The sequence below is a fragment of the Eurosta solidaginis genome, chromosome 1 (assembly GCF_040869045.1).
Source record: "Eurosta solidaginis isolate ZX-2024a chromosome 1, ASM4086904v1, whole genome shotgun sequence".
Classification (NCBI taxonomy): Eukaryota; Metazoa; Arthropoda; class Insecta; order Diptera; family Tephritidae; genus Eurosta; species Eurosta solidaginis.
In genome coordinates, this window is record NC_090319.1 from 358159295 (window position 1) to 358185531 (window position 26237).

Consider the following 26237-nt stretch of genomic DNA (forward strand, 5'->3'; position numbering starts at 1 on the left):
CCTGAGTATTCCTGAAACGAGCCTGTAACTCTAGAGAAATGAGTTCGGAATTGGCTTGAAATGATCCTGAAATAGTTTCATAGTTATACAAGTTGTTGCACTTTTATATTGAAATAGTCTCAATTATCAAATTATTCCGAAAATAATACAGAAGTGATTCTGAAATTACTCCAAATTTGTTTTGAAATCATCCCCAAAATCTTCCTGAAGTGCTTCTGTAGTCATCCCGAAATGTTCCCGAAACAGTTAAAGAGATAGTCACAAAATGGTCCAAGTATATACGATACAAACCCCTCAATATTGGATCGCAGTTCATCAATCCGTAAAGCATGGACAAAGGTGGCACTTTGCTACACATTAATTGGTTAGTACACGCATCCCCACTTCAGTGAATGCTTTGATGTGTCCTCTTCAATTTAATGGCATACCAGTGTCCTCTTCTTATGGAAAAAAATGATGACTATCTATTTGAGTGCCAGTTTTTACTGCAATTTTTATACTCAGCTGAGCAGAGCTCTCAGAGTATATTAATTTTGTTCGCATAACGTTACCCCGTAACGGCATAAGCTAATCGAGGTAGATATAGACTTCTATATATCAAAATGATCTGGGCGTAAAAAGAAATTCATTTAGCCATATTCGTCCGTCCGTCTGTCCGTGAGCACGATAACTTGAGTAAATTTTGAGGTATCTCAATGAAATTTGGTATGTAAGTTCCTGGGCACTCATCTCAGATCCCTATTTAGAATGAACGAAATCGGACTATAACCACGCCCACTTTTTCGATATCGAAAATTTCGAAAAACCGGAAAAGTGCGATAATTCATTACCAAAGACGGATAAAGCGATGAAACTTGGTAGATGGGTTGACCGTATGTGGCAGAATAGAAAATTAGTAAAATTTTGGACAATAGGCGTGGCACCGCCCACTTTTAAAAGAAGGTAATTTAAAAGTTTTGCAAGCTGTAATTTGTCAGCTGAGTATGTAATGTTCGGTTGCACGCGAACTTAGCCTTCCTTACTTGTTGAATTTTAAAAGGTATCGAGCTTCTTTTCAAAGTGGTGAACTTCTACCTTTTCTTTTAAATTAAAAACCGAAGGAACGTGAAGCTACCATTTTTTTGTCGACTGCGAATAACATCTTTCTAGGTAGTCGAAAGTACCCTGAAAAGCTTTTCATATCACAAATAGAAGGGTTTGCCGACCACTCAAATGAGGCGACCTCTCTTTGAAAAAACTTCTCTGAAGCAATTGTGATTCTACCTGGACGGAACTTGTATCTTGTGCGTTTGGTATGATAGGCGAGTGTGATGCATTTTAAAGTGGCAGAGCTATTTATTTTGTACAATAGTGTATCTGCAAGTACACTAGGGGTTAAGTACGTCTACAAAGCTATTAAGCGTAAAACGAAGCGCGGGATTGAAAGTTGCATTGTGAATGCTGTGAATGCACGAATACGCCTACGAAATCCAGGATCAAGATACAAAACAAGTGACTAGGTATTCCTTCACACAAACATGTATGTATGTTTAAGTGTGTCTGAATTTGTAGTTAGGTTAATTTTTTTACCGCAAAATATATACCTAAATGCAGCCATTTTATTCATCTTGTGCTGTCACGTCGCGTCGTCATGCACTTAATTAGAGCTTTTGTGCCTCGTTTGTACTCTTAAATCTTTCTTGATGTTGTGATACTTCACGCTCAGAATTTGCTGTTGTTTTTTAAATGCATGGTTATGTGTTTGTTTGTTTCTTTATTTGATATGCAATACAATGTAATACACAGCACGCTTTAAAATTCGCTCTCTTAATCTGTCAGGAAACACAAATCCATCGCGTGCAGGGAATTGAGCAACTCTTTTTGTTCTACGAAATAAATTCTAAGCAGATTTCTATTTTTTTTTTTTTTTTCTACATTGCGGAAAAATGAAATAATAATTCTTAACCTAAACTTTTCAGACCGCTGCTTAAGAGGCTAATGGACACTAAACCGACTTGGATCTATTCTCGACACATTGGTTCCAGTAATTTTACTACGCAAAATAAGGTATTTGATGATTCTTTGTCCAGACATTGATCAGGTACGCTCCGAAAAATAGCACCATTGGGATACAAGCCAGACCATGACTACATTGACCCTTCTAGGTTATGCAACCCGCTTATTCCGCGAGGAACTTGGGGTCACCAGAGCCTCGACTGCTAAGAAAACCGTATTCGCTATGTGAAGTAGAGGTTGAAAATTGGGTTGGAGAAATTATAAATTGCGCTGGCAACTCCTTGACAAAATTGTGCAACACACACCTTGCCCTCTCATTCGTCTTCTATTGCAGCGGCGGTATGGTGTAAGTATATATAATGCATGTCACCCCGATTTTTACGACTTACTTCACATATATTGCGCGAGCGCATTTCATTTTCAGCATTACATGCGTTCCATAAAAATACAATCTAACTCGAGGATGTGCCAGTAATAATTTCTCATCAATTGTTATTATCCTAACAGGATATGGCTATTGCCCCATACCTTATTTGTCTTTATTACTTTTTTATATTCTCAATTACAAATGACGATTTCTGATTTACAATTGCATATTCTCTTGTCGAAGTGACGCTTTCGAATTTACAATCGTTCTCATCATAGTGGATAAAACAAGTGTGATATCTTATCTGTCAACTGTCTAACAGGATGTTAAATATGGCAACTTTTTCGTATTTTGGCAGCGGTTTGACAGGGTGCTCAATATGGCGGCGCATAGGGTCAGCTATCTTCAGGGGTTGATAGAAAGAGATACAGAATGAGAAAGCAATAGTCAAATAAAAATCAGGTGTTCCATTCTATTTGTAATTTTGACGTCCATGCAGAAGTTATTACACTTGTTTTATCCACAATGGTTCTCATATTCAATTGACCCTTTCAAGATTTCATTTGATGTTTCTCAAGTTTCAAACTTTGCAATTGATTATTTTCATTTCCATATAAAGTTTTCGCATTTACTTCTGACGCTCTCTCATTTACAACTGAAAATGGTGTTGTACTTGTTGTTGTAGCGATAAGGACACTCCACGAAGGTTTTGGGGAATGTTATCGATGTTGATAGTCTCTTGCGGGATATAAATCCGGTACGTTCCGGTAACAGGCACTATTATGGTACTGGCGAGACCACCTCGGGAATGATTTATATGACCTCATTGTACCCTCTAGACTTTACATGAGGAACTTGGGGTCGACAGAGCCTTTCCTTTGCGTCGCGTAGGTGAGGTTAACAATTGGGTTTCAGAAGCTAAGAACTGCCCTTATCAATCCCCTTGAATCTATTTTGTACTAGGACCTTTTGGTACAAGCTCCCTAGCACCTTCGTGCTTGTGGATTTTAATCGCCTCTTACAATATGGTATTTAATATATGTATGTAACTTAAATTCATTTAGGTCGATGCCTATTCGATTCGAACCCGCAATCGTATTCTATTAAATAAAATGTAAAAATTCGATTTTAACTCTGACCACTGTAAACTTAGTTCATTTACATAGTTGTGTAATAAATTAATAAAAAATATGTTTTAAGTTAAACGATTTTATTGAAACAATATTTACATTAAGTAATAATAATACTAAAAGCTAGAAAATAATTAGGTACGTCCTAGGTACTAGTCATCACACTCCTCATCTATCTAGGACAATTAAATAAAAGAGTTGGGCGCGTGAAATTTCTAAAAATGTGAGGCGTAACATAACCTGATTAAGGTTCAGTTGGCCTTATATATGACTATCAATAGAAATTTGATGCGCCCAACGCTTTTATTTAATTGTCTGATCAACGGCCTAGATTGATGAGGAGTATGATGACTAGTACCTAGGACCTACCTAATTATTTTCTAGCTTTTAGTATTATTATTACTTCATGTAAGTATTGTTTTCAATTAAACCGTTTAACTTAAAATTTTTTTTTAAATTACTTTATTTTAAATTTTTTAGTCTTTATTTATTTGCCTATTATTTCTCATTCTATTTAGTTCATTTAGTGATTCATTTTTATAAGGACTCTTTCCTGACAATTTGTTACAATCTAAGTACTCAATACATAATCCTTCCAAAGACCTTACTCGACTCTGCGCCACGTATGATTGTCCCTCCTCCAACTCCAAAATATTTTGATGTCACTTCTACCGGACTGTATATAATATTTGTTCCAAATATGAGCCAAATCGGACATCATAGGTCGCTTTCTATTCTTGTATGTATTATGCGTTCCAAATATGAGCCAAATCGGACCCCAAATACGACTTTGTGAATATCTCGATCCTTGCGCCTCCTAGCGGCGATTTTTTCATAGGCCGCTTTCTATTCTTGTATGTATTATGCGTTCCAAATATGAGCCAAATCGGACCACAAATACGATTTTTGGGAATATCTCGATCCTTGCGCCACCTAGCGGCGATTTTTTTCATAGGTCGCTTTCTATTCTTGTATGTATTATGCGTTCCAAATATGAGCCAAATCGGACCACAAATACGATTTTGTGAATATATCGATCCTTGCGGCACCTGGCGGCGATTTTTTTCATAGGTCGCTTTCTATTCTTGTTCGTATTATGCGTTCCAACTATGAGCCAAATACGATTTTTGTGAATATCTCGATCCTTGCGCCACCTAGCGGCGTTTTTTTTTTCATGAGTCGCTTTCTATTCTTGTATGTATTTTGTGTTCCAAATATGAGCCAAATCGGACCACAAATACGATTTTTGTGAATATCTCGATACTTGCGCCACCTAGCGGCGTTTTTTTTTCATAGGTCGCTTTCTATTCTTGTATGTATTTTGTGTTCCAAATATGAGCCAAATCGGACCACAAATACGATTTTTGTGAATATCTCGATACTTGCGCCACCTAGCGGCGATTTTTTTCTTATTATTGCATTGTCATCGGGTTCTGAACTATATTTCAAGTTTCAAGCTTGTAGCTTATCGGGTAGTTACTTAAATTACAATTACAAGATTCGTGCCAACCAGTCAAGTCAAGCTAAATAAAACCGTTTAAAAATACGTTTTTTTTAACTTTTGTTTTGCCATTGGTGGTAAGGTTAAAAAGTAAGAAGTATTTTGCACACTACTACGACTTGCCAAAATGTTGGCCGATGAAAATTTATTTAAATTTTTTCCAATTTTTTTATTCAATTTTTTACGTCGTACGGGTGTACGAATCACCATTAAAATACACGTGTGCGATATACAAGTTTATGTTGTGACGAGATATATTTGAAGGGCCTTAGACTTCAAAATCTATGATTTCGTCCTCAGAAGATGAAATATTTTTTTTTGCTTCACTCATAAATATTTTTTGTGCTCATTAATTTTAAGATATCGTTGTTTATTTCAAAGTAATGACAGTGTTTATTCAGCCGTTTAAGACCACTTCTTATTGTCAGAAGCGAATTCAACATAATAAACTCATTTTGTTTCTGTGATTGCTTTTAATCAAACTCATGTTTGAAAACGTTCTTGCAACTCCAGCATTAGTTAGTGGCAGCACAAAATTGACAAGCTTTTGGAATTATACTGTGCTACTGTTTAACATCGAACCAAAAACTTAATGTTGAAGTCACATTTTTCCAATTTTGAAGATAGATATTTTTCCACTACATTTGTAATCTCTTTATTTCATCTGTGCTGTACATGTTTTTTTATTTTTTTTATTTGTGAAATATGAAAAGCTTTGGGGTTTTACAATTCTCAATGTGTTTTCAACCGAAAAGAAATCTATTGTGCTAAGCGTTTCTATATTGCGGGGCAAGCTTTGCCTTAATTGTTCTATTAATTTAATTATGAAGTCGCGACATATATTACGCACCTGTCTTTCAATGAATTCGGCTATACATTTACCTTATTTTTTAATACGTATATATTCTTCAAAAGTATAATTAAAATAAAGTACGGGAAACTCTTAGAAGGTGACACTATGCTGTTGCACAAGCTAGAAAGCAAATATACAACCTCATGACACAGTTTATCGATTAAAGTTTTTGTTATCGGCTCAGTACCGAGTTGCCACATCATACATAACGAAACATATTGTGACGCATATTAGCAACACTAAGGGATACTATCATCTCTAAGCCGATACTGAGCAGTGACTTGTATGCACATACACAAATCAATCATTATGTCCATACAACTGCGGAGAGAAACGCACAAACACATGCATATATCTGAGATACTCCCAAAAGTAGGCAATCATCGATGTAAGTATCACTCACATATACACGCACATATGGCTATGCGAGAAGCTATAATAGTGCATCTGTAGTTATAGCTGGTGAGTTTATAGCTGGTAAACAAATAGTAAATTCTAGAAACGCCTGGAAATATGCAAACGAGGAAACCGAAGAGTATAAAAGCAACGCCAGCTGAGGCATGGCAATCAGTTTGATTTAAGCACGCTATCAGTTGCGAAGTATAAGTGATATTGTGGAATATTTTCAAAGTAGTCTAATAAAGACCATATTTATTCAACAGTTTAGCGATACGAACGTTAGTAGAAAATTGCAAATAAGCGGAATTGCACCAAAAGGGCTAGATCTGGCTCCAAAAGCACTAAAATGGCAACACTGATTGTTTTCAATAAAACCGCCAAACTTAATTTTTTTTTTTTTTTGTAATTATTTTATTTTTTATAGTTTTTAGTCTTTATTCAATTGCCTATTATTTCTAGTTCTATTTAGTTCATTTAGTGAGTCATTATTACAAGGACTTTCCTAACAATTTGTTACAATCTAACTCCCAACTTGTTTTGTCACTTCTACCGGACAGTATGTAATATTTGTTCCAAACATGAGCCAGATCTGACCACAAATACGATCCATGCGCCACCTGGCGGCGATTTTTTTCATATGCCGCTTTCTATTCATGTATGTAATATTTGTTCCAAATATGAGCCTAATCGGAGCAAAAATACGACTTTTTTTAATTTCTCGATCCTTGCGCCACCTAGCGGTAACTTTTGTTTATAGGTTGCTTTTTATTCATGTATATATTATGTGTTCCAAATATGAGCCAAATCAGACCATAAATACGATTTTTGAAATATTTCGATCTGCGCCACCTGTCGGAGTTTTTTTCTTATAATTGCATTGTCATCGGGTTCTGAACTATATTCCAAGCTTCAAGCTTGTAGCTTATCGGGTAGTTACTTAAATTTCAATTACAAAATTCGTAAACAACGCTACACAGAGTCAAGCTAAATAAAACCGTTTAAAAACAAACATGTATGTGTGGAAAAACAATAACAGCTATTTCAACTAAGGCTTGCAGCACCATTGCTATATTTGTGTTTTGGTTTGGGACTTTTTTCTTTAATACCTTACCTGCATTTGAAATCAAATTGTTAAAAAACGAGCCAATTGTGTCACTATTGCTGCTGCTCAGTTTGCTATTGCCAGCAGCCACATTATCGACAGCGTCAATTTCGTTGTTAGAATCCTCTACCTTCCTAGCTTTCAGGGATCTATCATCTGCATTTGCTCCGCTCATTCCTGCTATTGTGATTTCCGCTTCAAAATCAATGCTATTGAAGGATTCATTGTCGATGTCACTCAAATGTTGTGATTTGTCATCACTGCTGCCACTGCTGCCACTGCCGCTACTACCCCCACCACCGCCAACGCCAGCGCCAAGAGCAGCATCAATTCGCTTGTTGGTTGCAGTAAGCAAATTTTGCGGTTTTACCTGCCTTTCAAGCATTTGTCGTTGTTGTTCTATTTGTTGTGAGTCTGGATTTTGTGATTGCATACCTTGAGTTTTTGTATGCACAACGCGACTGCTATTATTGCTTGCGGCGTTGACAGTTTCCGTCGTTGACGTTGGCGCTGTCGCGTCGATTGCATCAATCAGATTATCAGCGTCAATTGTTGTAGTAAGCGCATATGATGGCGGCACCATAGCAATTGCTGTTGATGCTCTAAGCTGTTGCGGTTCATTTATTTCCGAAAGTGTTGTAAAGTCACCGTCATCATCAACATCGTCAAGTACACTACCAACAACAACACTATCAGCATAAACATTTCTTCCAATTGGATTGACATCAGTATGCGCAACGGCAACTAAATCTGTTGACAATGCGGTTCTATGTGCGCCATCATCATCATCTTCGTCAACAAGACACTCACTGACGCTACGACCGGCATAACGAATATTTGGAGCTCTCCTCAACACAACTGTAATTATGTAAAGAAATAGATGGGCATATGTAAATATAAGAAGCGTAGGCTGTAGCTAGGTATGTAAACTAAGCTAGCATTGAAATAGGAACCAATGTTTTATTTTTTTCATTTACTTAATAAAAAAGTTCCGTATAAGACTCTGGTAAATATTCTTTCATTCACAGTGAATTGCAACGACAGCTTTGAAGAAATCGTCGTTACTGTGAGGACATCTTCGCAATCACGCTTACCACTAATGGTAGTCACAACCCTCTCCACAAGCTGCGATAATTGTTTTTTTTTTTTTTGCAAGCGAGCTTGAAAAAAAAGCTCCATCTAGCTAAACAGTTTATCGTGGCGGAACCATACAGATGTAAGGAAATCAGCTGATTGGTACTTTTTTAAGCTGCTTTGACATATCAACTTCTGGCGCAGGACGTTTTAGAACTTAAACCGGAGTATTACAAAAACAAAATACATGTAATGCATGTGTTCGTTTGTATGTATAGGTGGACATCCCCACCTGGTTATTTTCGTTTATCTGGCTAATCTTATGAACATTTCATTTGCTCGGTCACAATAGTAGTTGTTTGGTTGACTATTGCTTAAGCGATTTCATCTCAAACCGCTTAGCTTTCTGCTTTCCTCATTTAAACGCAAGTGTTCGGTTAGCCAGCCACTAGCGTGGCTTCCGTAAAATGAATATCACTACCATCGTGCCAAACGCCCTTAACACAGACATAAATTGCAGACTGAACCACTCAAAACCACATCCTAGGACGGTTTTCGTGTCACTTTACCAGCTTTTAACACAGTTAACCACCGCATACGTCTCCAACACATAGAAGGTAAACCCTTCCCCCTTGCCTAAAGGATGGACCACACATTATCTGAGAAGTTGGCAAGCGTCGGTTCAATTTAGAAACGAATCCTCAAACCTAGGAGGATTATAAAGGGGTCGGCGCAGGGTGGTGTCCTATCCCCGCTTCTGTTTAACGCTTTTGTTTATTTTGTACATATTAAAGCTCCCTTCCCCACCAAAACCAGCTACCAACATTTTCTATGCCGACAACTGCACGATAATAGCAACAGCTCCTGGCCCCTCAAAAGACTAATTAGTTTCCAAAACAAATAGTTATCTACCCACCCTTTCTGTTTCACCTCGCGCGTTCTCAAACTATTGCCGGCCAAGTCCACGGCCACTCAATTCAAGACGTGGAAGGAACAAATGGAGCAAAATAGGAGATTTACGTTAAAGCAGTAAAGATCTTAGGGTTGACGATGGATAACACTCTCACCTTCAAGGCGCATGTCTTCGAAATCGTATCTAAAGTACAAAGCCACAACAAAATCCTCAAGTCGACTGACGGCAGCGCAACTTACAAAGTAGTTCGCCGCCGCTAATGTGATCCACGTCGCCGCTTTGGTGCCCTGACTTAAAAAACACACACTGGAAAAGACTACAGGCGTGCCAAAATACTGCGCTCATAACTATCACGGGATGTCTTCTTAGGACCCCTAAACACCACCTACACATTGAGGCAAAAGAGTTCAACTTAAAGAAGCGTAATGAAATAGCGAAGATACAGCTTTTTCTGAATTTTGCTGAGTGAGAAGAAAACATATCCGTAAGTACTACGATAAAATACGGTACCTATCAAGTCACTGGTTGATCCAGATAAACATAAAGAGGTGGGCCTAATCTTCTTTTTAGTCGGTAAATACCTTCGCTACGTCGCGCCCGGTAAACGCTGTTATCAATATATATCATCCAACTCTTGCAGAAGAGGAAAACAGACTGCCTAGGGAAACACGAGTAACTCTGACCCAATTATTCTGGGTACTGTATCAGGTTAAACTCTTACTTGTTCAGAATCAACCTCCACATACGTCATTTATGCCCTGCATGCGATTTGTGCGATAACACCAACCAAGTTTTCACATAATGGTTGCTTGCTTTTGGAAACTCGGAAAGATCTTTAACTGGCGGGGCTATAAGAGCTTCTCAATGTCTTTTGAACTTTTTCGAGCAAAAATGCGTCAGACATAGCGACTTCTAAGCATCTCCTTATCATATTGCAATTCACATGAGTCTTATTGAGATTTTTCATACACATTTCCTGCCGGGATATTGCCATTCTCATTGCGACTAATTCAAGCAGTTCAGCACAGATTTTATCCCCATCGAGAGGTGTTGTCTTCATGTTATTGTAACGCTCTGGACAGGGATAACTCCTAGCAGTCACGATATCAAACTTCGTGCACTAATGCCTTTCGAGCTTGGTGTACTTTCTATTAAAAAAAACTACCCTCTTTTCTCAGTAGCTCACTGCAACTGTGTCCATTCCAATTGGGATGTAAAGGCCGGCTGTCTATTTTTTCGGGGCAGGCCGTTCTTTTTATTTTTCTTTTAACAGAAATTCGACTCCCACTCCCGGGAGAAAAGGCTTTGAAGAGATTTACAAGGTATAATCGAAACAGCTGCCCCATTGTCCATCTTGATGTCACGTTGTTTAAATTTTTCCCAAATTATTAAATAAGCAATAAAACTTGTCGGAGGTTTTTTTGGAGTGATGGCATTATAATCCTTTACACTTGGGAATTAGTAACTTATAACAAGGTGCTTCTCGCCTTAAGAGTTCGATGAAGTCCTTTAGTATACGGATCAGATACCGCTTCTAGCACCTAGTTTACTTACATATGTTAATGCGGTGCTAATAGTGAACGAATTACAATGTAAGAGATGGGATTGAAAATGGCTGCGCAACTGTGGCAAATCATCAAACGTTACACACGCACTTTTACACTCCACTGGATCTACAGACGGAAAATTTAACAACTATGTAGTAAAAGCTCATTGATTTCAGCCCTGCTTGGAATCCGGTTATCATTGTTATAAGCTCCGGCAAAGATCTGGCAAGTTATTTGCCTGGTAGCTGATCAAGTACCGACAAACAAATCGTCGTAATTGACTGCTTACATACATACCTATGGGTGCCTAGATCAGCGCACGATACCGATCCCGAAACTGAATCCAAAAGCAAAAATGTATTCGAATAAGGGACTGTAATCCAATACGGGAAAGTCAAATAACATGGGCTATAGGGTCGTTCAAGCCCCGGGCACGGATGGAATCATTCCTGCGCAACTTTAAAAGTCTTTGGGGATTTCCTGTCGCTGGTTGGCCATCATCTATACTAACTGCCTCAGGCTTAACTATATCCCGAAGTCTTGGCACACGATTAGGGTTATTTTCATTCCGAAGGCCGGCAGAAGCTCTCATGTATCACCTAACGATTTCAGGCCAATCAGTCTCTCGTCGTTTCTTCTTAAAACGTTTGAGCGATTGATTGACCTGTACCTACGGGAAAGGATACCGCGGGGGTTACTGTCGGCTTCACAGCATGCGTACTGCAAGGGCGGATCGACGGAAACGGCTCTCCATTCGATTGTAAAGCAAATAGAGGGGTCCCTAGAATACAAAGAGTATGCTCTGGGTGCCTTTCTAGACATCGAGGGGGCTTTTAACAATGTCTTACTGGGGGCAATCGAAAGACATTGCTGGGTTTGGCAGTCGAGGCGGCTCTGGTTGAATTTATTAGCAAACTTCTATGCGGCAGAATTTTCGCAGCGGAGTGGGGAGGGGCCATAATTAACAGGAAGGTGTGCAGGGGCACTCCACAGGAGGGTGTCCTATCTCCTCTCCTCTGGGTGGGGTCTTTTGTCAAGAGCTAAATGTAAGCCGCAAGTTTAAGTTGGCTGATCACTGCAGTGTATTCCAAGCGGAAGTTGCTGCGATTAAGGATGCGGTGGATGGAGTGCTATCCAGTTCTACTACGGTTAGGGAATTTAACATCACTCTGATAGCCAAGCGGCTACCAAGGCCTTGAGCTCAACTACAGTGCGATCGAGGGTGGCCTGGGAATGCTTAACCTCGCTTGCGATTGCATCGAATTATTTTACAATTAAGATTATCTGGGTCCCGGGCCATAGTGATATCCCGGGTAACTGTGAAGCGTATATCTTAGCCCGCATCGGTACAACTGAACCGGATGAAGATGGCTGTAGGGATTTCGGGATCCCGCTGGCCACCTGTGGATTGCTCCTCCATAGCTGGGCCTCAAGTCAACTCAGCAAACGTTGGGCGGGCACCACGTCTTGCAGGGTAGCAAGATCTTTCTGGCCGAAAGTGGATAGCAGGAGGTCTGCTGAAATAATTGGGTTCACTAAGGCTAACCTATCAATGGTCATAGGGGTTTTGACAGGGCACTGTCCCATGGGTGTCCATGCGGTACGTCTCAATATACTGGAAACTCCATCCTGCTGCAGCTGTATGGAGGATGATGGGGTGGAATCACCAAATCACTTTATGCTTGATTGCCCAGCTTTTGCCAGAACTAGGCGAAAGTACTTCGGTCGCGACTCACTTGGATCTCTCGAGGATTTATCCAAAGTTGAGATCGGTATCGTTCGGAGCTTTATCGTTGCTACCCAACGATTCTCTAAGTAGCTAGATCTAAGTCACCATTATTTTTGGTGTATGTGGTATCACAACGGACCTTCGTGTTGTCCAAGTGAGCTATCCTTATCAGGGCAGCTACCACCTAACCTAACCTAACCTAAGAAATATTTAAGCTTCACAATGTATGCAGCGTGTTCCAAGCTGAAGCGTACGCAATCGATTCTGCGCTATTCTGGGCTCAAAAGTACTTGGCAACACAAAACCTACACATTTTTAGTGATAGCCAATCATGTCTTGAAGCTATCAAAAATAGAAGCAGTACGACGCCATTAATAGCGTCAATACATAAGCGGTTGTTCTTTCTACGTCAAAAAAACCAAATTAATTTCTCTTGGGTAAAAGCTCATACTGGTATCGACGGAAATGAGCAAGCAGATAAAGCAGCGAAGGAAGCGGCAGGTCTGACAACAAGTCCTGTTTACAAAAAGTTTCCAATGAGCTATACTAAGGCAATTATACAACAAGAAACGCAAGAAGCATGGCGTCGTGAATACACAGATGAATCGACAGGCAGTACCACAAAAATGTTCTTCCAGGCGCCAAAAGAAGCAGAGATATATAGTGAAAGATTTGGAATTTCATTCGAAATGACGCAGTGCTTAACTGGTCACAGTTTCTGCAAAGCCTACTTGAAGCGCTTCCATATTATTGATACAGACTTATGTTCATGCAACGAGGGAGAAGCACAGTCAATTAGTCACTTAATCTACTCGTGTCCCAGGTACCAGAATGCGAGAAGAATTCATGAAACCCTTTGCAAGGAGCTCAACATACAACCATACAACATAATAGATATTTCACGGAATCAAGAATTCATCGAGTCTTTCAAGAAATTTATTAGTAATATATTTAATACACTAAAAATCTTTAATTCATTGCAATAACAAATATTCATTACTGTATGCTAAGTTAAATACCTGAAATTTAAACTCACGTCTGTATCCAGTTGCAGACAGTATTGTTTCATAAAATCATATCACCAACTATACTCACATGCATGTATATATTAAGTTATAATAATTTTAAATTCAAGTTATGTACATGAAAAGATACAAGAAAAGAAATAATACATTTTCTCGAAGCGCGGCTAGCGTGTAGAGACCTAAGGAAAAAAAACCTAAGGGACCGAAATCGGAGAGAGGTTGGAAGCAACGCCGGAAACGGGGTTGTCTAACCGAAATCCAAGAGAAAAGGACAATAGATTTCTTTTTGCTGGTAAGTTTCATATTTCTTAACGTAAGGAACTTGAACTCGCCGCAGCCACAGGATTAGCCTTACGTGGCTAACTTTGATACTGGTATTGGATAGGAGCGCGCCTCACAATACTTTGAATGCGCTTTACTTTTTATGTAAAGATACAATTAAAGCTCCTGTGTGGTACAAAACTTCGGGCTTATTGGACGTTAACTTAAAGATCGAGGTAAAAAATTATTACATAAATAAATGTAAGGCGCGATAACCTCTTAAGGGATCTAAGGCCGAGCTTCTCTTCCAATTTGCGTTGTGCTCATATTTTTATACTCAGCATGCTTGGCACACAGAGTATATTAACTTTGATTGGATAACGTTTGGCTGTACAGGTGTAAAGGAATCGAGATAGATATAGACTTACATATATCAAAATCATCAGCATCGAAAAAAAATTTGATTGAGCCACGTCCGTCCGTCCGTCCTTCAGTCCGTCTGTCTGTTAACACGATAACTTGAGTAAATATTGAGATATCTTCACCAAATTTGGTACGCGAGCTTTTCTGGACCCAGAATAGATTGGTATTGAAAATGAGCGAAATCGGCTGATAGCCACGCCCACTTTTTATATACATATATAACATTTTGTAAAACACAAATAACCTGATTGTTTAGTAAATAATACACCTAGAATGTTGAAATTTGACATGTGGACTTATATTGAGACTCTTGATAAAAATTTGAAAAAATTTTCTAAAATGGGTGTGGCACCGCCCACATGTGATAAAATCAATTTTACAAATATTATTCATCATAAATCAAAAACCGTTAAACCTATCGTAACAAAATTCGGCAGAGAGGTTGCCTTTAATATAAGGAATGCTTTGAAGAAAAATTTACGAAATCGGTTAAGGGCCACGCCCATTTTTATATAAAAGATTTTTAGAAGGGCCGTGGACGAATAAATAAAGCCATATATTTGCAAAAAAGAGCTTTATATCAATGGTATTTCATTTCCCAAGTGGATTTATAACAATAAATAAGAAAAACTTCAAATTTTTAAAAATCGGCGTGACACCGCCCGTTTTATGACTAAGCAATTTTCTATGTTTCGGGAGCCATAACTCGAAGAAAAATTAATGGATCGTAATAAAATTGGGTACACAGATTTTCCCTATAGCAGGAAATATTTCTAGAAAAAATGGGCGAGATCGGTTAAATACCACGCCCACTTTTATATAAAAGATTTTTAGAAGGGTCGTGGTCGAATAAAATAAGCTATATCTTAGCGGAAAAGAGCTTTGTATCAATAGAATTTTACTTCCTAAATTGAATTATAACATTAAATTGGAAAACACTAAAATTTTTGAAAATGGGTGTGGCTCCGCCCCTTTTACGACTAAGCAATTTTCTATGTTTCGGGAGCCATAACTCGAAGAAAAATTAACATATCATTGTGAAATTGTGTACAGATATTTTCCTTATAGCAGGAAATATTTCTAGTACAAATGGACGGGATCGGTTAAAGACGACGGCAACTTAGTTATAAAACAAGTTTAAAAGAGTCGTAGACTAGAATAATAAGCTATAACTTAGCAAAAAATAGTTTCGAATCAATGATATTTCACTTATCAAGTTTTATTGTAAGAGGAAATGGGGAGACATTTTTTTAAACGGCCGGTGCCACGTATTATGTAAACAAGTAATTTATCTGAAATGAAATGTACAATTGAAGCTCACGCTGAGTATATAATGTTCGGTTACACCCGAACTTAGACACCTTTACTTGTTTTCCTACAAATTGGCGGGACGGGACCTACTTGTTTAATGCCGACTCCGAACGGCATCTGCAAGGCAGATGAGTTTTCACTGAGAGTATTTCATGGCAGAAATACGCTCGGAGTGATTGCAAAACACTGCCGAGGGGCGACCCCGCTTAGAAAAATTTTCTTCTAATTGAAAAAACTTGTTTCTAAAGTTTTTGATGTGGCTTTTTTCGGTGCGTGAACCCAGGATCTTCGGTGTGATATTATTAAATCTACCTAATATGCTACCTCACAATGACAGAGTAAACTAAGTTTTATTTACGCACAATTTGCATTCTCTATTCGACAGAGAAACTCATTTGCTAACCAAGCACGTGGCTTTAAAATATTACGCAAATAGTTACACCAAAATTATTCGCTATTTTTCATTCGGTAATTAAATATTATTTTTCATGGTAAGGACAAAAAATCAAAGAAGCAAATAAACAATAAAGTTTACAAAATCACCAAACACAAACAACCAACAGAAAAATTATACATCATCATAAAAAGCAAAAACATTTCCCAACCCCAGTTCTGTGAAAAAAAAATCACTTACCACAATTTTAACAAACAACGCGCGTTAAAAGTCAAACGTGAGATCTGAGCAAATTGCCCTTCATTCGAGTGCACACTCGAACAAGCAGCGAATTGAAGTGCAAGGAGGTGAATAAGACAAATTAAAATACAGTAGATTTTGCATTATTTGCATTACCTCCATCATCAGCATTGTGTCTGATGAGTCAACATCATCAAAGGGGACAACAAGAGAGAAAGCGCCACCAAAAGAGTCACTGTGTAGAGCGGTGCAAGATGAAGTCACTATTGCTACTTTTAACAACAACAACATTGATGTAGATGACAATGTGTTTCTGTATAGCTCTTGTGTACTATTCTGGCATGCTGTTGGGCTGCGCGTTGTCATGTGTAGGTAGTGTATGTCGTCCTATTTGTTTATTATAACCCGAAGTGCTATATTTCACACAGAATGATATTAGTTTGAAATTTATAATTTGTGAACTTAAAATGACATACAATTTAGGAGCACACCGAAAAAGCCGCCCACTTTGACTCTGCTTTAGTCCATTGTGTAGCGACATTCTTTATAAATAGCGAATAACTGCGGACGACGATAAAGCCACGAAACCCCTAGCGGGCTATGGGACTTAGAATATACCTGCGGCATGCTAGCGCGCTTTATAGCTCTGGGAAGGTGAGGTTGACAATTGGGTTATTTAAGCCGACCTACTCGTAGCGAATCCTGTTTCTTTATCAGCCGAATCCCTGGCGACCCCAAATTCCTCGTGGAATGAGGAGGTGGGGCTGGATGATCGAGAAGGCTCAATGCGGTAATATCAAATCATTTTCAAGATTGTCGGGCTTGTACCTTAATGGTGCTTGTTACCGGAAGGTATCGGATCTATATCCGCGTGTCATCATCATAGCCCCACTTTGCAGTCGCTATCGTCTATGTCCTGATTCAAGTCGTTAAATACAACTTACTTAAAACAAGTACGGAGGGCTAAGCGCGGGTGTAACCGAACATTACATACTCAGCTGAGAGCTTTGGAGACAAAATGAGGAAAAATCATCATGTAGGAATATGAAGCTAGGGTAACCCAGGAATGTGTTTGTATGACATGGGTATCAAATGGAAGGTATTAAAGAGTAATTTAAAAGGGAGTGGGCCATAGTTCTATAGGTGGACGCCTTTTCGAGATATCGCCATAAAGGTGGACCAGGGGTGACTCTAGAATGTGTTTGTACGATATGGGTATCAAATGAAAGGTTTTAATGAGTATTTTAAAAGGGAGTAATCCTTAGTTCTATAGGTGGACGCCTTTTCGAGATATCGCCATAAAGGTGGATATGGGTATCAAATGAAAGGTTTTAATGAATATTTTAAAAGAGAGTAAACCTTAGTTCTATACGCGGACTCCTTTTCGAGATATCGCCATAAAAGTGAACCCAGGGGTGACTCTATAATTTGTTTGTACAATATGGGTATCGAGTGAAAGGTGGTAATGAGTATTTTAAAAGGGAGTAATTATTAGTGCTAAAGGTGGACGCCTTTTCGAGATATCGCCATAAAGGTGGATCAGGGGTGTCTCTAGAATACGTTTGTACGATATGGGTATCAAATGAAAGGTGTTAATGAGTATTTAAAAGGGAGTGGGCCTTAGTTCTATAGGTGGATGCCTTTTCGAGATATCGCCATAAAGGTAGACCAGGGGTGCCCCTATAATGTGTTTGTACGATATGGGTATCAAATTAAAGATATTAGTGAGGGTTTTAAAAGGGAGTGGCTCTTAATTGTATATATGAAGGTGTTTTCGAGATATCGACCAAAATGTGGACCAAGGTGACCCAGAACATCATCTGTCGGGTACCGCTAATTTATTTATATATATGTAATACCACGCCCTGCAGAACTTTTTCATTTTCTTCTACTTAATATGGTAGGTGTCAAACCCATTTTACAAAGTATTTTCTAAAGTTATATTTTGCGTCAATAAACCAATCCAATCGCCATGTTTCATACCGTTTTTTCAGATTTGGTAAAGAATTATGGTATTTTTTTCATTTTTCGTAATTTTCCATATCGAAAAAGTGGGCGTGGTCATAATTGGATTTCGGCCAAACTAAGTTTAGTAAAGATATATCGATTTTTGCTGAAGTTATCGTGTTAAATGCCGAGCGGAAGGACAGACGGTCGACTGTGTATTAAAACTGGGTTCAACCGATTTCGGCCATTTTCACAGAAATCAGTAGAACATAGAATCTATGCCCTACCAAATTTCACAAGGATTGGTAAATTTTTGTTCTACTTATGGCATTAAAAGTGTTCTAGACAAATCAAATGAAAAAGGGCGGAGCCACGCCCATTTTGAAATTTTCTTTTATTTTTGTATTTTGTTGCACCATATCATTACTGGAGTTGAATGTTGACATAATTTACTTATATACTGTAAAGATATTCAATTTTTTGTTATAATTTGACTTTAAAAAATTTTTTTTTAAAAGTGGGCGTGTTCGTCATCCGATTTTCCTAATTCTTATTTCGCAGACATATAGTAATAGGAGTAACGTTCCTGCCAAATTTTATCATGATATCTTCAACGACTGCCAAATTACAGCTTGCAAAACATTTAAATTACATTCTTTTAAAAGTGGGCGGTGCCACGCCCATTGTCCAAAATTTTACTAATTTTCTATTCTGCGTCAGTTTCGGTTTTTTGAAATTTTCGATTCCGGTCCGATTTCGTTCATTTTAAATAGCGATCTGAGATGGGTGCCCAGGAACCCACATACGTACGGACGGGCAGATCATTTTGATATATAGAAGTCTATATCTATCTCGATTAGTTTATGCCGTTACGGATTACCGTTATGAGAACAAAATGAATATACTCTGTGAGCTCTGCTCAGCTGAGTATAAAAACTGATGGCTTGTTTAACTGGAACTGCAATGCAGTTTTGAGCAATCGAAATTACCAAAAAGAAGACACAAGAAGACAAGAACGCCAAGCTTTAAAATCGCATTTCATTAGTTCGTAACAACAAAATCAGGATGAAAATAACAATACTTTATTATCTTTAAATGCGCACCCGTATCTATGCTACGGGGTATATTATGTTCACTTCCACCCGAAGTGGCTATATCGTAGCTTTTTCAGACTTCGGTATTTTTTTTTTTTTTTGTTTTTCATATTGTTGCAATGCTGCGCTTTTACATTTGCCATATTTTGCATTCCTAATTTATATTCCACCACAAATACGACCAATGTTATCATCAGCATCACAACCTTCAACACCATCGTCACAATCATCATCACCTCTGTCAACCATGCGAAAATATACAAATTGACTTACTTACCTTCACCTTCACTGTCAACATCTATTCCACTCAATCCAACACAATTTTCTTCTGTTCCGCTTCCCTTTTGCCATGTACTTGACGCTACCTCCTGACCACCTTCCAGCATAACTGAATCAACACCAACTGTACCAATGTTTACCCCACTTGGTACTGCGGCTGACACTTCATAATTTCTCAATTGGAATATTTGATTCTTTAATGATTTCCTTCGTCGCAAATATTCTGCATGTTGCAATTGTTGATTACACAATCCTGCTTGCAAACTTTTTATAAGATCACTATTATTTTTACCATTGCTATGGTTGTTGTTATTACAATTTGCAATATCAAGTGCCAATAGTATTGCATTGATGACTTCAAGTGCTGCATTTATGATGGAATGTTGTGATGCATTGCTGATATTCAACAAATGCAAACAATAATCGAAAATTTCAATAATTTGCCTGCACTCTTTGCTGTTGATTGGCGTTGATGTTGGTGTTGATTTCTTCGAGGTTGATGCTGTGAATGTTGTTGTAGAATGTGTAAGGCTGCCTTGATTTTTGGAGTTATTTGCTTTGCTTTTGTTGATTCCTGTGTGCTTTGGTGTACTGTGGTCATCTTCATAATCATCCGTACAATCAGCATAGAATCCATGTATTATTAATGGTAGTAATAAACGTAGTAAGCCAAGTACACCAAGTACATTATGTTGTTGTTGATCGTTAAGTAGAAATTCTGTAAGAAATATAGAAACATTTGGTAATTAATTTATGGTATTTGCAAACAATAATTGATATCCAAATAATTAACACAAATTGATAGGAAGGCTGACTATTAAGAAGGTTGTGATGATATGAAGAATATTCTGAATCTCTAGTGCATAATCTTTCAGAGGATATCACAATTTTTGAGATATACTATTCCAAAATTTAAATATCTACTAATCGATCAAATAAACAAGGATTCAACAAAGAAGGAGTATTTGGATCATAAATGGCGTATACGTAATTTGTTTGTGTAAAAGCTTCATACAAAACCGAAGATCGATTTTGAAAATCGAATAAGCGTTGAGTTGCGATTATCCGAAGAATCTAAATAAATCAAATATTCGAATATCAAAATTCGATAAATAAACTTACAAAATTATAAAAAAATAATCGAAGACTTTTTTAATTGAATTATTTGAATATTTTTAAGCGTGTTAATAGCTAGACTAAAAAAAAATCCTAAAAACGCGGATACAAAATTATTTAAATATACTAAAAAACACGCAAGTGGTGCCGTTTTAGTATCTACAGTCCACTAAGATATTTAATGTTGATAGCACCGTAGCACAGAGGTTCATGTTTCCGCTATTAAGCACAACTCGTTTTGTAGCGAGTTATTTAACCACGTCAATTATTGCCGCTAGATGGGTCTAACTCTCCTTTGCTCGCCTAGCCTGAAGCTAATATAAACGTGTTAAGAAAAGAGGTTGATTTTACGCCATAGAAAGGCTTCCCTTAATCTATACCTTTTCTAGGGGTACTTCAGGAAACGTACACATTGTACTTCAGAACTCATAAAACTAATTTCAGAATAAAACAATTGTACTGCAGAAGCTATACAATGTATTTCCCAATAATCAGTTGTACTTCAGAACCGTAATGTGTGTTTCAGAGTAATAAATTGTACTTCAAAAATTAAAATATTTTTCAGAATAATCAAATGTACTTCGGAAAACGTAATACGGGCGTCAGACTAGTCAATTTTACTTCAGAAATAGGAAATCGTACCTCAGGAACTGTAAACTGTACTTCAGAATAGTCTGTTGTAAATCAGAATCCGTAAAATATGTTTTAGAAAGAACGTAGCGCTCATCAAAAAACTGGTTTGCCGGCCACTTTATTCTGATATAGGAAACTACTTTGCATTAAATTTTCTTGTTAGTATATATAATTTTTTACTGAAGTAAATGTTTTGTTTACCTTCATTTAATAGCAGAAATACACTCGAAGTGTTTGCCAAACCAATGCTGAGCGGCCACCCCGGTTATAGGAACTGTGTAGTTTACTGGAGCTTGTACCGAAGATAGCCGAGAAGGGAACAACACTGTAGAGTTTTTCTTCTAACATTAAATCCTATAAACGATTTCAGTACAGTATAAGACTCTTGAAGTGGAACTGAAGCACAATAAGTTTCGCTAGAGCACTCGATTTCCGCACAGGACCCCAGCGAGTTAGGCGGTTAGAATATACCCGCGGTAGGTATGCCTGTCGTAAGGGGCGAATAAAATACCAAATAGATTCAAGGGGTTCTGTAGCGCAACCCTTTCAGGTTGCCAGCGCAATATATAGCTTCTCCAAACCCAATTTTCAACCTCACCTATCCGTGGCGAATCCTATTTCATTAACAGCCGAGGCTCTGGCGACCCCAAGCTTCTCACGGATCTAGGGTGTGGGAGGGCGGTATAACCTAGAAGGTCCTATGTGGTCATAACAAATCGTGCCCGAGATGGTCGGGCTTGGTACCGGAACGTACCGGATATGTATCCGGCAAAGGGCCATCAACATCGATAACACTCTCCAAGGCCTTCGGGGATTGTCCTTATCGCTACAACAACAACAACAACAACATGTCCACACAGAAATTTTTCTATAGTCGCATCTTCTTTGGGTTGTCGCAGTTTTTTTCTAAATGTTCCTGAAATTTGCTTCAGTCCACTGACCTAGGATTTCCCGTCTACCCCTTTTAGGGGGACGCTATAGCTGATATGCGCATGGCCTGATAAGGATGGCGTATCAAGGACTCTCGAATCCTGCCTTGATATATCATATTCAGAGCTTTCGGAGAAGCATCTTAAACTTTGGCGAATATTTTGGGTCATCGGCAAAAAGTAATAAATTAGCGAAAGAAAAGCAGCTACTAACAACAATTAGGGTGCGGAAGCTCTGAAACTATTAAGCTGTTTATAGCTGTTATAAGCTATGCTTATCAACCCCTAAAATCCCCGGGATCTACTTAAGACCGCTATAAAGCAGATGCAATCACACCTACAGTGAAGTTTCTGTAGGCTGGTGAGATGGTCCGAAGAGCTATTCATTACACTACCAAGCCTTAGGTCACGAGAGACAGCACACTTTGTGCTTTCCGCGCCCACTCCTATCATGTTTTTTTGTTTTTTTTTTTTTTTTTTTGTTGAGTCGTTTGTGATTTGCAAATACTTGGGCCAAATGAAATGTCTGTGCTGAAGGAGATTAATAACAAAAAAAATGCATTGAGCCATAATTTTGCTTATTCCTTTTGTGACCAAAACCAGCATTCACGCCGTAGCTCTAACCAAATTCAAATCAAAAGTTTGCAGAAACAAAAATGCGGTTTTCCACCCACTTTTTTCTGTATAGTTTTTTTGCGGCGATTTGCTTGTTATAATTAACTTGCAAAATCTGAGGGCGTATACATACATACAGCCATGTAAAATGCCTCAGTAGTCTGCATATATACGTACATATTTATGCATAAACATATGCCGCACAGTTGGATGAATTCAAAGTTTAATACCGAAATTCCCTTTGGATGACCTCTTCAATTGAAACTGGATGCAGCTACATTAGTCAATATGCTAAATGCTGTATTTTTGTTGTTGTTTATAGGCTTGTCTTTAGCGTAGTTTTAGTTATTATTTGCTTTGTCGATTTCACCATCGCTTGCAGGGACTCTTACGAGTACTTCGTTATCTCATTGCCAAAGCAAAAGTATCTCATATTTAAGCCTCTATAAAAAACATTAACAAACCTAACAAACAGTGAAAAATTTAATTTTTTTTTAAGAAGAAGAGTACACAAAGTGAAAGTTGAAGTAAGTATCGTTAGAATTTAACAAGAATATGGAAAATAAAGTTGTAAGTACTTTTCTGTAGGGAGAAACGTTTGCTACAAATTGCCACCAATTAAATTTATCTTGTTCTGGAACTTTTAATTTAATATTTATAGTCACAAAGAGCGAAATGGTTAGCTAGAGTAGTTTATTAGGGTCTGAGCTCACTTTTGCTTTGATATAACGAAGGGAGAACAACAATTCACATTTCTGTAAACTAATTTCCAATGAAAATAGTAGATGCATCTGAATGTGGGTTTTTATAAATGTATGTACGTATCTTTACAAACCCAGAAAGAAAACCATTCACTTATACTGGTATGCTACAGCTTCCTCACACAGATTTTTTTTTAACTCTCAAAAACTTTCAGTTGGCGCGATTTACCTTCCAGGAGACCTCGAACGGCAGCTGCTAGGCAGTTGCTTTTTTACTGAGAAACTGTTCATGGCAAAAATACAATCGGAGTGTTTGCCAAACTTCTTCCTAGGGTCGCCCTTTAAATATTCGTTTCCCATTAAAAACCCCTTTATATAAATTTTTGATATGGCTCTGCCCGGTTTGGTAGGCGGAGCACGCTACCACCACAACACGCCGGCCGCCTCGTATACACTTTCTAATTATCTCAACCTTTGTTCCACCTAGTGTAAATTGTTTATTCTTTTGTTGCATAGTCACGCTGAACTAATTGTAAGTTTCCGAAATTCTAGCCTTAATATTACTTGTCAACAGGGCTCTAAGCTATGTCGAAAATTTCACGTCTTTAGTTCAACAAGAAACTTCTTATAAACCGATCCCAGGTTCTAAATAATAATATCTTATATACTATATCTATTTGCTGTTTTTATGTACAGGTCCCTTTTTAAACGGTTTTATTTAGCTTGACTTGTCAGGCCAGCTGGCCGGCCGCACGGCCGTTGCGAACGAATTTTGTAATTAAAATTTAAGTAACTTTCCGATAAGCTACAAGTTTGAAACTTGGAATATAGTTCAGAATCCGATGACAATGCAATAATAAGAAACAAAAACTCCGATAGGTGGATAGCACACATACATACATGAATAGCAAGCGACCTATGAAGAAAAATCGCCGCTAGGTGGCTCAAGGATCGAGATATTCAAAAAAATCGTATTTGTGGTCCGATTTGGCTCATATTTCGAACACATAATACATACAAGAATAGAAAGAGACCTATGAAGAAAAATCGCCGCTAGGTGCCGCAAGGATCGAGATACTCAAAAAAATCGTATTTGTGGTCCGAGTTGGTCCATATTTGGAGCACATAATACATACATGAATAGAAAGCGACTTATGATGCCCGATTTGGCTCATATCTGAAACAAATATTACATACAGTCCGGCAGAAGTGACATCAAAATATTTTGGAGTTGGAGGAGGGACAAGCATACGTGGCGCAGAGTCATCTTTAGAAGGATTATGTATTGAGGATTTAGATTGTAACAAATTGTCAGGATACAGTCCTTCTAATAATGAGTCACTAATTGAACTAAGTAGAATGAGAAATAATAGGCAATTAAATAAAGACTAAAAACTTGAAAATAAAATAATTAAAAAAAAAATGTTTAAGTTAAACGGTTTTATTAACAATACTTACATGAAGTAATAATAATACTGAAAGCTATAAAATAAGTAGGTAGGTCCTAGGTACTAGTCATCACACTCCTTATCAATCTTGGGCGTTGATCAGACAATTAAATAAAAGCGTTGGACGCGTCAAATTTCTATTGTTGATCATAAGTAAGACCAACTGAACCTTAATCAGGTTATGCTACGGCTCACATTTTCAGAAATTTCACAAGCCCCAACATTTTATTTAGTTGTCTGACCTACGCCCTATATTGATGAGGCGTGTGATGACTAGTATCCAGCACCCAGGGGCGTAGCGACAGGGGGCAGTTTTGGGGGTTTAAACCCTCCCCCCTTGCCACAGGATTATTTGATTGTTTAGGTCGTTACAGTTCAAATACTTGATGTTTTTATGTCTATGTTAATAAATTTCTTTATAATTCTGCTACGTATTTACTTTATTGGTACAATTATATTTTTATTATACAAGCATATGTATGTATGAAGTGAATATTTATGTTTTAATCATATTCTGTTTCATAATAATTCTGCAATTTATTAAATATACAAATGTACATATTAACTTTGACTATAATTTCATAAAGAAGTTTCCTTGTAAATTTGCCTAACGACCATCTACATATATATCAGAGAACAGCAAAAATCGAACACAACAAAGTTCGATTACATTCGGCAACATGATCGTGTTCAATGATCCAACTTGCTGAAACGAACATAATCGACATTGATTTAAAATCAACCAACTTATTGCATGCGTGATTCACGCAGCGTGAATATAATCAATTCAGGCGTTTGCTCGTTTCATCGGAATGAAAAGGCAAATATGAAAACTCCATGCGTCGGAATATTTGCATGATTCTTCTACCCTTACGTCACGGCGACAAGCTACATATAAACATACATATAAACATTGCTTACGGTTCTGTTTGTTTGCCGAACTAAACGATACTAATTCTCGTGCTTTGATTTTATTCTCCACATTTAAATAATGTTAAATTTACAGCATTTTTTCGAAGTACACATTTCCTATTTTGAAATATAATGCAAATTTGACATTATTTTCCATGTGGAAAATACATTATTATAATGTAATATCTACATTTTTTTCTTATCAAAAACACATTTCAAAAATGTGAAATTCAAATTATTTGATAAAGGAAAAAATAATGTGTTTTTCACATTTTAAAATGTAAAAAACACATTAGTGT

The 26237-nt window shown here is 37.7% G+C and overlaps 1 protein-coding gene across 1 annotated transcript in view; it reads right to left on the reverse strand.

Moving 5' to 3' along the window:
- htt (huntingtin) overlaps nucleotides 1-26237 on the reverse strand; it is a 395162-nt gene that overhangs the window by 342476 nt on the left and 26449 nt on the right. The window contains exons 5-6 of the mRNA XM_067768365.1: nucleotides 19583-20302; nucleotides 7357-8205 (exon numbers count right to left, since the gene is read on the reverse strand). Of these exons, the coding sequence (XP_067624466.1) occupies nucleotides 7357-8205; nucleotides 19583-20302 (1569 nt within the window). The remainder of the gene's footprint in view (nucleotides 1-7356; nucleotides 8206-19582; nucleotides 20303-26237) is intronic.